General features: G+C 43.8%; 1 protein-coding gene across 1 annotated transcript; it reads right to left on the bottom strand.

Annotated features, from left to right (window-relative positions):
- Positions 1-1,468: 1,468 nt before the first annotated feature.
- On the bottom strand, positions 1,469-13,656 carry LOC115124610 (zinc finger protein RFP-like). Its single transcript, XM_065016897.1, has 8 exons — positions 13,650-13,656; positions 13,182-13,202; positions 12,917-12,937; positions 12,491-12,511; positions 12,229-12,249; positions 4,444-4,464; positions 3,128-3,154; positions 1,469-2,453 (listed from the first exon to the last, which is right to left on the bottom strand). The coding sequence occupies exons 1-8, from the start codon at positions 13,654-13,656 to the stop codon at positions 1,924-1,926; spliced, it is 669 nt and encodes a 222-aa protein (XP_064872969.1). The 3' UTR covers positions 1,469-1,923.
- Between the last annotated feature and the right edge of the window lie 1,617 nt (positions 13,657-15,273).

Here is a 15,273-nt window from a genome sequence, read left to right as displayed (position 1 = left end):
TTACTGAAGACTCATCTCTTCAGTGGGTCATATGATTGAGTGTAGTCTGGCCCAGGAGTGTGAAGGTGAACGGAAAGGCTCTGGAGCAACGAACCGCCCTTGCTGTCTCTGCCTGGCCGGTTCCCCTTTCCACTGGGATTCTCTGCCTCTAACCCTATTACAGGGGCTGAGTCACTGGCTTACTGGGGCTCTCTCATGCCGTCCCTGGAGGGGGTGCGTCACCTGAGTGGGTTGATTCACTGTTGTGGTCATCCTGTCTGGGTTGGCGCCCCCCCCTTGGGTTGTGCCGTGGCGGAGATCTTTGTGGGCTATACTCAGCCTTGTCTCAGGATGGTAAGTTGGTGGTTGAAGATATCCCTCTAGTGGTGTGGGGGCTGTGCTTTGGCAAAGTGGGTGGGGTTATATCCTTCCTGTTTGGCCCTGTCCGGGGGTGTCATCGGATGGGGCCACAGTGTCTCCTGACCCCTCCTGTCTCAGCCTCCAGTACTTATGCTGCAGTAGTGTATGTGTCGAGGGGCTAGGGTCAGTTTGTTAAATCTGGAGTACTTCTCCTGTCCTATCCGGTGTCCTGTGTGAATTTAAGTATGCTCTCTCTAATTCTCTCTTTCGAAGGACCTGAGCCCTAGGACTATGCCTCAGGACTACCGGGCATGATGACTCCTTGCTGTTCCCAGTCCACCTGGCCATGCTGCTGCTCCAGTTTCAACTGTTCTGCCTGTGATTATTATTATTTGACCATGCTGGTCATTTATGAACATTTGAACATCTTGGTCATGTTCAGATATAATCTCCACCCAGCACAGCCAGAAGAGGACTGGCCACCCCACATAGCCTGGTTCCTCTCTAGGTTTCTTCCTAGGTTTTGGCCTTTCTGGGGAGTTTTTCCTAGCCACTGTGCTTCTACACCTGCATTGCTTGCTGTTTGGGGTTTTAGGCTGGGTATCTGTACAGCACTTTGAGATATCAGCTGATGTACGAAGGGCTATATAAATACATTTGATTTGATTTGTTACAGCTTCCCCCCGGTTACCGTATTAACCCCTCGTTTCATGTGTCTCTCCTCAGACCGGTGGTGGCTGTTGACAGTCTGTCTGATACAGTATTCTGTCTGATACAATAGTATGTCTGACACAGTAGTCTGATACAATCAATTAATAATCAAATTGATTTATAAAGCCCTTTTTACATCAGCTGATGTCAAAGTGCTATACAGAAACCCAGCCTAAAACCCCAAAACAAGCAAGCAATGCAGATGTAGTTGCACACTATTCTGTCTGATATAATAGTATGTCTGATACAGTAGTCTGATGGTTAGTCTGTCGTATACAGTAGTCTGACTAACAGAGTAGTCTGATAGAGTAGTCTGTCTGACACATTAGCCTTTCTGATACAGTAGTCTGTCGTATACAATACTCTGTCTGAAACAGTATTCTGTCTGATGACAATGATGGAGATAAAACTATTTTTAAACACTCTTTCAGAACATTTAATTATCAAATGATCAATATGTTGAACACATTTTTTTTGTGCTGTTACTACATTGTTACCTAAATGTAGGAGCACACAACAGAAAGGTTACACAACCAGTTGCAATTTTAGCATGTAAATCTTGTGCATTCCAGCAATGCCACTACACAACACAATACATTAATTGCACGATAACGGTTACAAACGGTGCCCACAAACTATCAGGACCTACATAAAGCTGTCCCAACAGCAGAGTCCCAACAGCAGAGTCCCATCAGCAGAGACCCATCAGCAGAGTCTCATCAGCAGAGTCCCAACAGCAGAGTCCCAACAGCAGAGTCCCAACAGCAGAGCACGTTTTAAAATTATATACAGTATATTTACTGCACATTAGCACATTAGCAGAGTAACAAGCATTTCACAAATAACAATTGCACCTTGTTTGATTTAAAACAGTCAGTCAGTGGCATCTACAGGACAGACGACCAGTGAAATACTATCTGAATCACCAGGGTTGAAGAATGGATAGAGTTTCTCAGTGAAGGAGCAGTCAGTGAAAGAGTAGATATGACACCTGTCCTCCACATTGTAGAAGGAGACCTGTCTCTTCTCATAATCCACAAACACCCCCACCTTCTGGGGCCCCTCTCTCGGGGTGAAGGTGACAGGGGAATCAGCATGAGCTGTGTACTCTCCATCCTTCAGCTCCACAGTCCAGTATCCATTATTAGGGATGGGTATACAACTCTCATTCCTATTGATGGACTGTATGACCACCCCCAAAGTCCACTCAGTCTTCCCCTCCACTTTCACCTCATAGTAGAACTTCCCTGAGAAGCCCACATTTCCGAGGACAGAGGACCAATTTGTAAACCTCTTCCCGTTGTCAGAGAGAACCTGGTTTAGTTCTCCATGTCTCACTTGTTTCCCATCATCAGACAGGATGAGTTTACGATGTGCAGAATCAGGATCTAGAGTCACATCCACTGTGGAGAGAAACATACACTATGTAAACACAATGACATCAACATCAGTGGTATGATACACTATGGTAAACACAATGACATCATGACATCAGTGGTATAATACACTATGGTAAACACAATGATATCATGACATCAGTGGTATAATACACTATGGTAAACACAATGACATCATCAGTGGGTATAATACACTATGGTAAACACAATGACATCACCATCACTGGTATAATACACTATGGTAAACACAATGACATCACTGGTATAATACACTATGGTAAACACAATGACATCATGACATCAGTGGTATAATACACTATGGTAAACACAATGATATCATGACATCAGTGGTATAATACACTATGGTAAACACAATGACATCATCAGTGGGTATAATACACTATGGTAAACACAATGACATCACCATCACTGGTATAATACACTATGGTAAACACAATGACATCATGACATCACTGGTATAATACACTATGGTAAACACAATGACATCAACATCAGTGGTATAATACACTATGGTAAACACCATGACATCACCATCACTGGTATAATACACTATGGTAAACACAATGACATCCGAGACACTCTATTTGGTATAATATATAGTATGGTATGTATAGTATGGTATGTATTAATTTGTGGATGTCACAGAGTATAAAACACACCTTCATGTCTTCTGATGGTTTCAAAGTCTGAAATATAGAGTAAGAGACTGTTGGTTATGAAAATTAGCGACATACCGATGGATATCACAAACAACTGTAAGTGCACATTTGTGTTGTTCATCCCAGACCTCAAACTATGAAGACCTATAATAATTCTAATCTTAGTGAACATATGGGGAGAAATATCTGACACCCCAGCAGTCCCAGGAAGGTGGGGAGACCAAGAGCCAATTTGTTATACAGTATACGCACAGTGTATATAATAAATCATTTTGACAGTAACCTCCATAAATTTGTTCATAAACCTTTTTCTTTTCAATATGTGATAGGAAGCTAAGTGTGTTTTTTTGGCTACAGGAATGTGACTGAAAAAGTGAAAAAGAAACTGATTGATAGTTTGATGGGATAGTCAGGGATGGTAGAAACAGCTTTATTTGCCATAGCAACATCAGTGAAACTGGGCAGAAGGGAGTTGTACTTCAAATACAGCAGTTCAGTAACATCAATAATGAACTAATATTTGTTTTATTTAACTTCTATTTAACTAGGCAATTCAGTTTAGAAACAAATTCTTATTTTACAATGAGGGCCTACCCTGGCCAAAACCTCCCTAACCCGGACGACGCTGGGCCAATTGCACGCCGCCCTATGGGACTCCCGATCACAGCCAGTTGGGATACAGCCCGGGATCAAACCATGTAGTGACGCCTCTAGCACTGAGATGCAATGCCTTAGACCTCTGCGTCACTCGGGAGCCCACAAGCTGACAGTCCCCGAAATCAGGCACTAGAATTACGTAACAATATGTTCATGTTTACATGACTTATTTGTTTGATTTCCCACCGTGTTATAAGTCAGAAGACCATCCAGACCTTACTAGGACCATGTCAACATCCTCTGTAAAATAAACGTGTATTTGCCTCCCTCTGGTGGTAGAAAGTATCACTACATCCATTTATTTTACTTGGCTGCAATGTTACTTCAAAGGGGCAGATCTTGAAAAACATTTTTAATCCATAGTTCTTTATTAAACATTTTATTCTAAGTGTTCACTGCTCCTTCACACAACAACTCCTTTGGCAGAGGTCACCTAAAATGCTACTTTAATGAACTACAGATTTCAGCAAACAAAGAAAGTCACACAATTACACAGGACAAACAGGTTCACGGTAAGAGTTTAAGAATGGACATTTTTACAAGTATCGATTGATAGTCGGAGGTACAGTCCACACACACTCATCACCACTCAACTCCATTGACAAAGCTAACATTTATAAGCCATCATATACAGTAGGTAACAACGCCTTAATACTTACCCAGCTGAGAAGTCAGGATTTCTACAGATAAACAGATACATATAGTCAATTAGACACATCAGTGGTGTCCAAGGGAGAATCAACATGTGTTGGCTACCTCTCTAGTCTACACCCTAAAAATAAAAGGTTCCTGTATGATCTTTTAGGATAATATAAGGTTTAAAAAAAACAAAAAAGCCTTACGGTTAATTTAAGAACCTATACTCTGCCATCAGGTCGTATTTTATTTTTTGTATTTGACCCCTTTTTCTCCCCAGTTGATAGTTACAGTCTAGTCTCATCGCTGCAACTCCCGTATGGACTCGGGAGAGGCAAAGGTCATTTTTTCCATTTCTTCCGAAACACAACCCAACCAAATCACACTGCTTCTTGACACAATGCCCACTTAACCCGGAAGCCAGCCGAACCAATTTTCGGAGGAACCACAGTACACCTAGCGACGGTGTCAGCGTGCACTGTGCCCGGTCCGCCACAGGAGTCGCTGGTACGCGATGGGACAAGGACATCCCTGCCGGCCGCCAAACCCTCCCCTACCCGGACGATGCTGGGCCCCATTGGTCTCCCGGTCGCGGCCAGCTGCGACAGTGCCTGGACTCAAACCCAGAATCTCTAGCGGCACAGCTAGCCTGATGCAGTGCCTTAGATCACTGCGCCACTTGGGAGGCCCGTCAGTTCATTTTGAACCTTTGTAGACTTAAGGGGTGCTTTGAAGAACCTTTTCAAAAGAGGGGTTTCTTTTTGGAACCAGTAAGTGAGTAAAGGGCACTCGTGCGTATAATTCAAATTGAGAATGTTGGTATTATGGGTCAGCTAGGACTCAGCTAAGGTGTTACAATACAGTTTTTTTATCACTATTACATGAACTAAGAAACCTTCTACTATATACTCTTTTGTTTTCTAGCCTATGAAATTACCTGTGGGGCCTTTGTCTGGCAAATACATTTGTTTTGTTACACTATAGAAGCGTTGGATTCCGTTTTGTGGTTACTTTGGAAGCGCGTCTAATGGCGACATCACATGACTGGATTACGAATTGCCGTTATATTTGACAAAAAAAACGTAGCTGAATGGAACGCTGACGAATGGTTTATGAACGTGATCACTCATCAGACCGGAGGTAAAGAGGCGAACATTTCATCTGACCGGAGGTAAAACTAGTGGCGCTCCTCAACTGTAAATTAATGTTCCCTGTGACTGTGTTAGAAATGACTGATGCTATTGAAGCTCTGTGACTGTTTGATTTGAGCTATTCACTGTGAATAAAGGGGAGAAAAGTGTGCTTGTTCTTCCGTTTTGGTTCTGCTCTGTGTTGAATGAATGTGTGGAACTTGTAAGCTTGGAATCGATCGCTCGTGTAGCTTGGAATCGTGTGTGTCTTTTGTTGTTGGATTTGCGCGCTGAATTGAGAACTCATTGTGGAGCTGCAAAAAGAGAACGCTTTGCTGATTGGCTGCTGTGTCTGAGTTGTGATGATGTAGTTTTTGGCTCATTCATTAACCTATGCCGTGCTAAAATGTGTTCACACCGTGCTGATGGTTGCAAATCAATGGAATTTAATGGGATTTGATGTTCAGTGCTCTTACCTGCCCTTACAATGGATCCAAGTGAAACATTGCAAAAGTTCAAATGATCGAGAAGTGCTAAGTTGGGTGCACTTACTAAAAGAGAAATGAGATCACACTACTTATGGGAGATGATGGAAATGTTGAAATCTTTGCTGACACAAAGATTACTCAAAGTTGGTTAAGTTGGTGCATGATCTCAATGAGTCCATAAAGGCTTTGTTATCTGCTGAGAAGGCAACAACGTATCAGGTTGAACATTATGGCCCAAACGCAGCAACACTGGATCGTTTTGCAACCATTTTGGACGCATGGATGGAAGAAGAACAGTAATAAACAGCGGCTAAAAACTGATGAGGAGGTCCAGCCAAGTTTCTCCAATGTCTCATCAGAACATGTAAATAGATCACAACACAGCAGGCACTCAGGACAATCCATCACATATTCTACCAGGCTCTATTTGAAGGCTGAAAGGGAAGCCTTACTGGTTAAAGCTGAAGCATTGAATAGTAAACAAGCACTGGAGAAACAGGAGGCTCAACTCAAGGCACAAAAGAAATGTTTGGAGCTTGAAGCTGAAATATTGGCTAACAGTGCTAAGATGAATGTATTCCATGTGTAGGAAGCCACTCAAGGAATGGGAAACAAATCAGATTTAATGAACGATACCTGAATGCAATGGGAAGGCCTGAAGATACCATGGGGAAGGTTACTCAAAGCAAATTGGTGCCCACCACCACTCAGGTTGTCACAGGTATCCATAACACACAGTCACACATCATGGCTGACCTGGGATCCCCATTGTTCACCATGTCTGTTCATACTGCACAGGGCCAGGGTCAATATACTGTGTTATAACTAAAGAACTACCACCACATACAGCACTGTTCATCATAGGTCAACTCACACACAGTAGAGCCTGTTGTAAGACCAAAAGAGGCAGCTGTAATTTCCAACTAGGGGAGGAAGGCCTTTCAACCCAGACCAGGGTGGAGCTGACAACATGGGTAGTATTGTCAACATTCTGCTACACCAAAATGCTATCACTGAAATGCTGGTAAGGCAACAAAGTTTGTCCTAATTACCACCTCTTAGTGTACCACTGGGTGACCCACTACACTACAGGTTCTTTGTACCAGTGTTTAAGGGTGAACCACTAGACTACAGGTTCTGTGTGCATGGCTTTGAACATGCTATCGAAGACCGGACCGAGAACAGCAAAGACAGGCTGTACCTTTTGGAGAAATTCACCATGGGGCAACCCAAATCAAATCTTGGCTCAGCTCCTTTGTCTTACTGACGTTGAGGGAGAGGTTGTTGTCCTGTCATCACACTGCCAGGTATCTGACCTCCTCCCCAAGGCTGTCTCATTGTTTTCAGTGATCAGGCCTACCACTGTCTGCAAACTTAATGATGGTGTTGGAGTTCTAAGTGGCCATGCAGTCATGGGTGAACAGGGAGTACCCGAGAGGACTAAGTACGCACCCCTGAGGGGCCCCCATGTTGAGGGTCAGCATGGCGGATGTATTGTTGTCTACCCTCACCACCTTGGGGCGACCCGTCAGCACGTCCAGGATCCAGTTGCAGAGGGAGGTGTTCAGTCCCAGGGTCCTTAGCTTAGTGATGAACTTGGAGGGCACCATGGTGTTGAATGCTGAGCTGTAGTCAATGAACAGCATTCTCACGTAGGTGTTCCTTTTGTCCAGGTGGGAAAGGGTAGTGTAGAGTGCAATAGAGATTGTGTCATCTGGGGTTCTGTTGGGGTGGTTTGCGAATTGGGGTGGGTCCAGGGTGTCTTGAATGATGGTGTTGATGTGAGCCATGATCAGCCTTTCAAAGCATTTCAAGGATATTGATATGAGTGCTAAGCGACAATAGTCATTTAGACAGGTTACCTTGGCGTTGTTGGACACAGGGACTATGGTGGTCTGCTTGAAATATGTTGGTATTACAGACTGGGTAAGGGAAAGGTTGAAAATGTCTGTAAAGACACTTGCCAGCTGGTCAGCGCATGCTCTGAGTACGAGTCCTGCAAATCCATCTGACCCTGCGGCTTTGTGAGTGAAGAACCTGTTTAAAGGTCTCACACACATTGGCTACCGAGAGCGTGGTCACACAGCCGTCCGGAACTCATGGTTTAGTGTTTCTTCCCTCGACAGGAGCGTAGAAGGCATTTAGCTCATCTGCTAGGCTCGTGTCACTGGGCAGCTTGTGGCTGCGTTTCTCTTTCTAATCTGTGATAGTTTGCGAGCCCTGCTACATCCGACAAGTGTCAGAGCTTGTGTAGTAGGATTTGATCATACTCCTGCATTGATGCTTTGCCTGTTTGATGATTCATCGGAGGGAATAACATGATTTATTCTAAGCGTCTGGGTCTGTGTCCTGCTCCTTGAAAGCGGCAGCCTTCTGCTCAGTGCGGATGCTGCCTGTAATCCATGGCTTCTGGTTGGGACATGTATGTACGGCCACTGTGGGAACGATGTCATCGATGCACTTTAATGAAGCAGGTGACTGATGTGGTAAACTCCTCACCACTTCCGAATTGAGCGTTTCACTGGTACTTCCTGGTTGAGTTTTTACTTGTAAACAGGATTAAGGAGGATAGTTATGGTCAGATTAGCCAGAGATCTAGTCCACATTTACCAACATATGGAGGCTGACAGAGGGTATGCAGAGGCCAAAAGCAGAAAAATGAATCCATGCTTTTGTCACTTCTAGGTTAGACTACTGCAATGCTCTACTTTCCGCTACCCGGATAAAGCACTAAATAAACTTCAGTTAGTGCTAAATACGGCTGCTAGAATCCTGACTAGAACCAAAAAATGTGATCATATTACTCCAGTGCTAGCCTCCCTACACTGGCATCCTGTCAAGGCAAGGGCTGATTTCAAGGTTTTACTGCTAACCTACAAAGCATTACATGGGTTTGCTCCTACCTATCTCTCTGATTTGGTCCTGATTTGGTCCTGCCATACATACCTAGAGCTCCATTTTTATGGAATGGTCTGCCTACCCATGTGAGAGACGCAAATTCGGTCTCAAACTTTAAGTCTTTACTGAAGACTCATCTCTTCAGTGGGTCATATGATTGACTGTAGTCTGGCCCAGGAGCGTGAAGGTGAACGGAAAGGCTCTGGAGCAACGAACCGCCCTTGCTGTCTCTGCCTGGCCGGTTCCCCTCTTTCCACTGGGATTCTCTGCCTGAGTCACTGGCTTACTAGGGCTCTTTCATACTGTCCCTAGGAGGGGTGCGCCACTTGAGTGGGTTGAGTCACTGATGTGATCTTCCTGTCTGGGTTGGCGCCCCCCCTTGGGTTGTGCCGTGGCGGAGATCTTTGTGGGCTATACTCGGCCTCGTCTCAAGATGGTAAGTTGGTGGTTGAAGATATCCCTCTAGTGGTGTGGGGGCTGTGCTTTGGCAAAGTGGGTGGGGTTATATCCTTCCTGTTTGGCCCTGTCCGGGGGTGTCATCGGATGGGGCCACAGTGTCTCCTGACCCCTCCTGTCTCAGCCTCCAGTATTTATGCTGCAGTAGTTTATGTGTCGGTAGGCTAGGGTCAGTCTGATATATCTGGAGTAATTCTCCTGTCCTATCCGGTGTCCTGTATGAATTTAAGTATGCTCTCTCTAATTCTCTCTTTCTCTTTCTTTCTCTCTCTCGGAGGACCTGAGCCCTAGGACTACCTGACATGATGACTCCTTGCTGTCCCCAGTCCACCTGGCCGTGCTGCTGCTCCAGTTTCAACTGTTCTGCCTGTGATTATTATTATTTGACCATGCTGGTAATTTATGAACATTTGAACATCTTGGCCATGTTCTGTTATAATCTTCACCCGGCACAGCCAGAAGAGGACTGGTCACCCCACATAGCCTGGTTTCTTCCTAGGTTTTGGCCTGTCTAGGGAGTTTTTCCTAGCCACTGTGCTTCTACACCTGCATTGCTTGCTGTTTGGGGTTTTAGGCTGGGTTTCTGTATCAGCTGATGTACGAAGGGCTATATAAATACATTTGATTTGATTTGATTGGCAGGACAGGTCTTCATATAACACAAAGACACAGGGAGTAGCTGTGTTGATTAATAAGAATTTACCCTTCTGTGTAACGAAAATAAATATTGATCTACTGGGACGTTATATAGTGGTCCATGGCAGAATGTTCTGAATCTTGGACCTTGCTTAATGTATATGCACCCAATTATGATTATCATATTTTTATTCAAGAAATATAACCCAAGGTAACGGAATTTCAGGGAACACTCTTAGTTTGGGGCAACTTGATTTTTTGTCTGGATCAGATTCTGAATACATCCTCCACTAAAGCAACCTCATTGACTAAGTCAGCCAAATGCACTCTATCATTTATGAAAGACTTACATTTGAAAGACACATGGAGATAGCTCCACCCCCAAGATGGGGATTACTCATTCTACTCCTACCTGCACTCTAATACCTGGATTGATTATCTTTCTCCTATTAGCACAGGTAACCCATAGAGTTGTGTAAACTGAGTATTTATCCAGAACTAGATCAGATCATTCTCCCCTCACACGTTCTGTTTGGATGCCGGATGAAGTTCAAGGGACATATAGATGGAGCCTAAACCCAACTCTTTTTAAAAAAGCAGAATTTTGTCAACTTATCAGAGAACAAATTAAGTTTCAGTGAAAGAAACTGTCCTGCACTGCTGAATTGAATTCATTAATGAAATCCTATTACTACAAACATAACACCAAACATCTGTCTCTAAAGAAACATTCCGCTCATTGGTGTATAAAACTCATGGTTCCACCATTCGGGTGCCAGGACAGAGAGAGCTTGGACTGGACTGAGCGGGAGCTGCCCTCCCAGGGGTGGGAGGGCCAAGAGACCTGAGGTGGCAGAACGGGGTGTAGGGTTTGCTCATAGCCTGAAAGAAGGGAGGGGCAGTTCTTCTTGCTGCTACGTAGGCAAGCACCATGATCTTGTAGTGGACGCAAGATTTGACTGGAAGCCAGTGGATTGTGCAAAGGAGCGGGTTGACATGAGAGAACTTGGGAAGGTTGAAAACCAGGCGGGCTGTAGCATTCTGGATAAATTGCAGAGGTTTCATGGCACAAGCAGAGAGCCCAGCCAACAGAGATTTCTATTAGTCAAGACTGGAGATGACAAGTGCCTGGATTAGGACCTGTGCTGCTTCCTGTGTGAGGTATGGTCATATGGATGTTGTAGAGCATGAACCTGCGGTAGCGAGACGCTGCTTTGATGTTTTCAGAGAACGACAGGGTGTTGTCCAGGTTCACGCCAAGGTTCTTTGCACTCTGGGTGTGCGACACTGTGGAGTTGTCAATTGTGATGGAGAGGTGTGATGATATGATGGAGCCAAGTGACTTGGTGTATAGAGAGAAGAGGAGAGAAACTAGAACAGAACCCTGGGTGACACCAGTAGTGAGAAAACGTGGTGCAGACCCAGATCCTCTCTACTGATGGTTCCCAGTGTCGAAGGCAGTGGATAGATCTAGGAGGATGAGAATAGATGAGAGAGTCTGCTTTGTCAGTACGGAGAGCCTCCGTGGCACAAAGAAGAGCAGTCTCGGTTGAGTGACCCGGCCTGAAGCCTGACTGGTTAGGGTCAAGAAGATTGTTCTGAGAGCGATAACGAGAGAGTTGATCAGAGATAGCACGCTCAATTGTTTTGGAAAGAAAAGAAAGGGGTACAGGTCTATAGATTGATGTCAGATGAGTCAAGTGTTGGTTTCTCAACAGTTTTCCGTGTGTATCAAGAATGGTCCACCACCAAAGGATATCCAGCCAACTTGACACATCTGTGGGAAGCATTGGAGTCAACATGGACTGGTATCCCTTGGGAATGCTTTCAACACCTTGTAAAGTCCATGCCCTAACAAATTGAGGCAAAAGGGTTGCAACACAATATTAGGAAGGTGTTCCTAATGGTTTGTACTCTCAGCGTATGTCAGACTTGTTCTGGAAGAGGTGGACCAAAGAGTATCTTCCTGAGTTGCAGGAGTAACAAAAATTAACACGAGACGAAAATTTCTCTCTGGGGACATGGTTCTCAGCAATATGACTCTTATCTCTGTACAACGTGTTGATGGGGTTAAAGGTTCCAAACTGTCTGTTCATCACGTACCTGTGGCCTCAAGGTAAGTTTTGAATTGGATTACAAATAGCCTTTATAAATGGTTCACATAATTCTTTCAAAGTGATGATCTGAAGACACTACTTACCCTTCTCCTTCCTGAGGTCATCTGTAAACATGTAGAGTAGGTGGAAGACAGTGAGAACATCATTAACATGAACACTAGAAGATGTAGTCTCTCTCTGGGACTCCTTGTCTCATATCAATGTTCCAACATCAGAAGGAACATCTTCAATGAGCTCAAAATAACCTTAAAACGTTTTCGTACTTGAAGTCGGTAAATTAAAGAGAATGTTACTTTTGTGGTTCTAATAACATTTTCAAAGTGATGATTTGAAGACAGTACTTACCTCGATTCTCAGTGAGGTAATCTGTAAACATGTAGAGTAGATGGAAGACAGTGAGAACATCATTAACATGAACACTCGAAGATGTAGTCTCTCTCAGGGACTTCTTGGTCAAGATTCAATCCAATGTGCAGTATATCGCAGGGCACTTCACAGCTGACAATGCAGTTTTTTAAAGGCATTTTCCACCGGCAATCACAGAGATCACATTCATGGTAAACACTGCACATGTCGATTCATGTGTAAAATACCTTTAAAAGTCTGTTATAGTGTGCTGTGTTATAATGTGCCTTGAATTGAATCCCGGCCTTTGTCTCATAACGCTGTTCCAACATCAGAAGGAACACCTTTAATGTGCTCAGCCACAAAAAAAGACTTAACATGCTTCACATAATTCTAGTAAAGTGAAGATCTGAAGACACTACTTACATTTCTGCTCCCAGAGTTCATCTGTAAATATGTAGAGTAGATGGAAGACAGTGAGAACATCATTAACATGAACACTAGAAGATGTAGTGTCTCTCAGGGACTCCTTGTCTCATATCAATGTTCCAACATCAGAACTAACATCTTCAATGAGCTCAAAATAACCTTCTTAAAACGTTTTCGTACTTGAAGTCGGTAAATTAAAGAGAATGTTACTTTTGTGGTTCAAATAATGTTATTGAAGTGATGATCTGAAGACACTACTTACAATTCTGGTCACAGAGGTCACCTGTAAATATGCAGAGTAGATGGAAGACAGTGAGAACATCATTAACATGAACACTAGAAGATGTCGTCTCTCTCTGGGACTCCTTGATCAGGATTCAATCCAATGTGCAGTATATCGCAGGGCACTTCACAGCTGACAAAGCACTTTTTAAAGGCATTTTCCACCGGCAATCACAGAGATCACATTCATGGTAAACACTGCACATGTTGACTCAAGTGTAAAATACCTTTAAAAGTCTGTTATAGTGTGCTGTGTTATAATGTGCCTTGAATTGAATCCCGGCCCTTGTCTCATACCACTGTTCTAACATCAGAAGGAACATCTGGGGTCAATCAGAAGTTGAAACAATAACAAAACATGATCCACTGTTTTGGTAAGAAGCTGAGGGAGGGGCTGGAGAAATAATATCACTCTCAAATTCATAGAGCTATGGATGTAAGGACTGACCATCCATGATGCTATATCAACATTATAGTTTCAAATATGTTTGGAGGCTGTATAGTGTCTGCTTGCATTTACTTTGTTTACAAACATTGAGATAAAACAAGGTTATATTTTGGATTCTGATGGGGTACAACAGTTAAACTAAGCTCTTTAATCATTTATAAGTTATATTCTTCAAGAATCAGTGGGTACATGTAATTAATTTATAAGTCAAAAAATGGATGTAGCAACTACCGATTATGCCTTTGTGCAAAAAAAAACAGTGTTTAATTAAATTTAGCAAAGAGATGATCTGAAGACACTACTTACCCTTCTCCTTCCTGAGGTCATCTGTAAATATGTAGAGTAGATGGAAGACAGTGAGAACATCATTAACATGAACACTAGAAGATGTAGTCTCTCTCTGGGACTCCTTGTCTCATATCAATGATCCAACATCAGATAAAAGTCAGGGAACATTAATATGTTCAACATGAAGTGTTCTACTTCACTAGAAGTGACATCTTAGTATTTAAAGTATTATTTAAAAATACTACTTACAACCTCTCCTTCTTGATGTCAACTGTAAATCTGTAAATATGTAGAGTAGAAGATGTAGTCTCTCTGGAAGACAGTGAGACAACATCATTAACATATGAGACCACACTGTGAGAAGATGTAGACAACCAGCGTACCTCTGGGACTCCTCTGTGAGACAACCAGCGTACCTCTGAGACAACCAGCGTCTCTGTGAGACAACCAGCGTACCTCTGTGAGACAACTACCTCTGTGAGACAACCAGCGTACCTCTGTTAGACAATCATACCTCTTGACCATTCCAACCACCTAAATGAGTGAGACAACCAGCGTACCTCTGTGAGACAACCACCTCTGTGAGACAACCAGCGTACCTCTGTGAGACAACCAGCGTACCTCTGTGAGACAACCAGCGTACCTCTGTGAGACAACCAGCGTACCTCTGTGAGACAACCAGCGTACCTCTGTGAGACAACCAGCGTACCTCTGTGAGACAACCAGCGTACCTCTGTGAGACAACCAGCGTACCTCTGTGAGACAACCAGCCACCTCTGTGAGACAACCAGCGTACTCTCTGTGAGACAACCAACCACCTCTGTGAGACAACTACCTCTGTGAGACAACCAGCGTACCTCTGTGAGACAACCAGCGTACCTCTGTGAGAGACCTCTGTGAGACAACCAGCGTACCTCTGTGAGACAACCAGCGTACCTCTGTGAGACAACCAGCGTACCTCTGTGAGACAACCAGCGTACCTCTGTGAGACAACCAGCGTACCTCTGTGAGACAACCAGCGTACCTCTGTGAGACAACCAGCGTACCTCTGAGAGACAACTACCTCTGTGAGACAAATATATTCTACTCTGCCACCACTTCTTAATTTCATTTATTAAATGTGACTGGTCCATCAGTGATCCTGGTGTATCAGAGACTACCTCTTTCTAGTCTAGTGGTCCTCTACAGTCTCAACACATCCTGTTCTAGAACATCAACATTAATGTGACTGGTCCATCAGTGATCCAGGTGTATCAGAAACTACCTCTCTCTAGTCTAGTGGTCCTCTACCGCCTCAACACATCCTGTTCTAGAACATCAACATTAATGTGACTGG

Source organism: Oncorhynchus nerka, unplaced genomic scaffold (genome assembly GCF_034236695.1).
Source record: "Oncorhynchus nerka isolate Pitt River unplaced genomic scaffold, Oner_Uvic_2.0 unplaced_scaffold_776, whole genome shotgun sequence".
In the NCBI taxonomy this organism is placed as follows: Eukaryota; Metazoa; Chordata; class Actinopteri; order Salmoniformes; family Salmonidae; genus Oncorhynchus; species Oncorhynchus nerka.
This window is presented reverse-complemented; position numbering and strand designations above follow the sequence as displayed.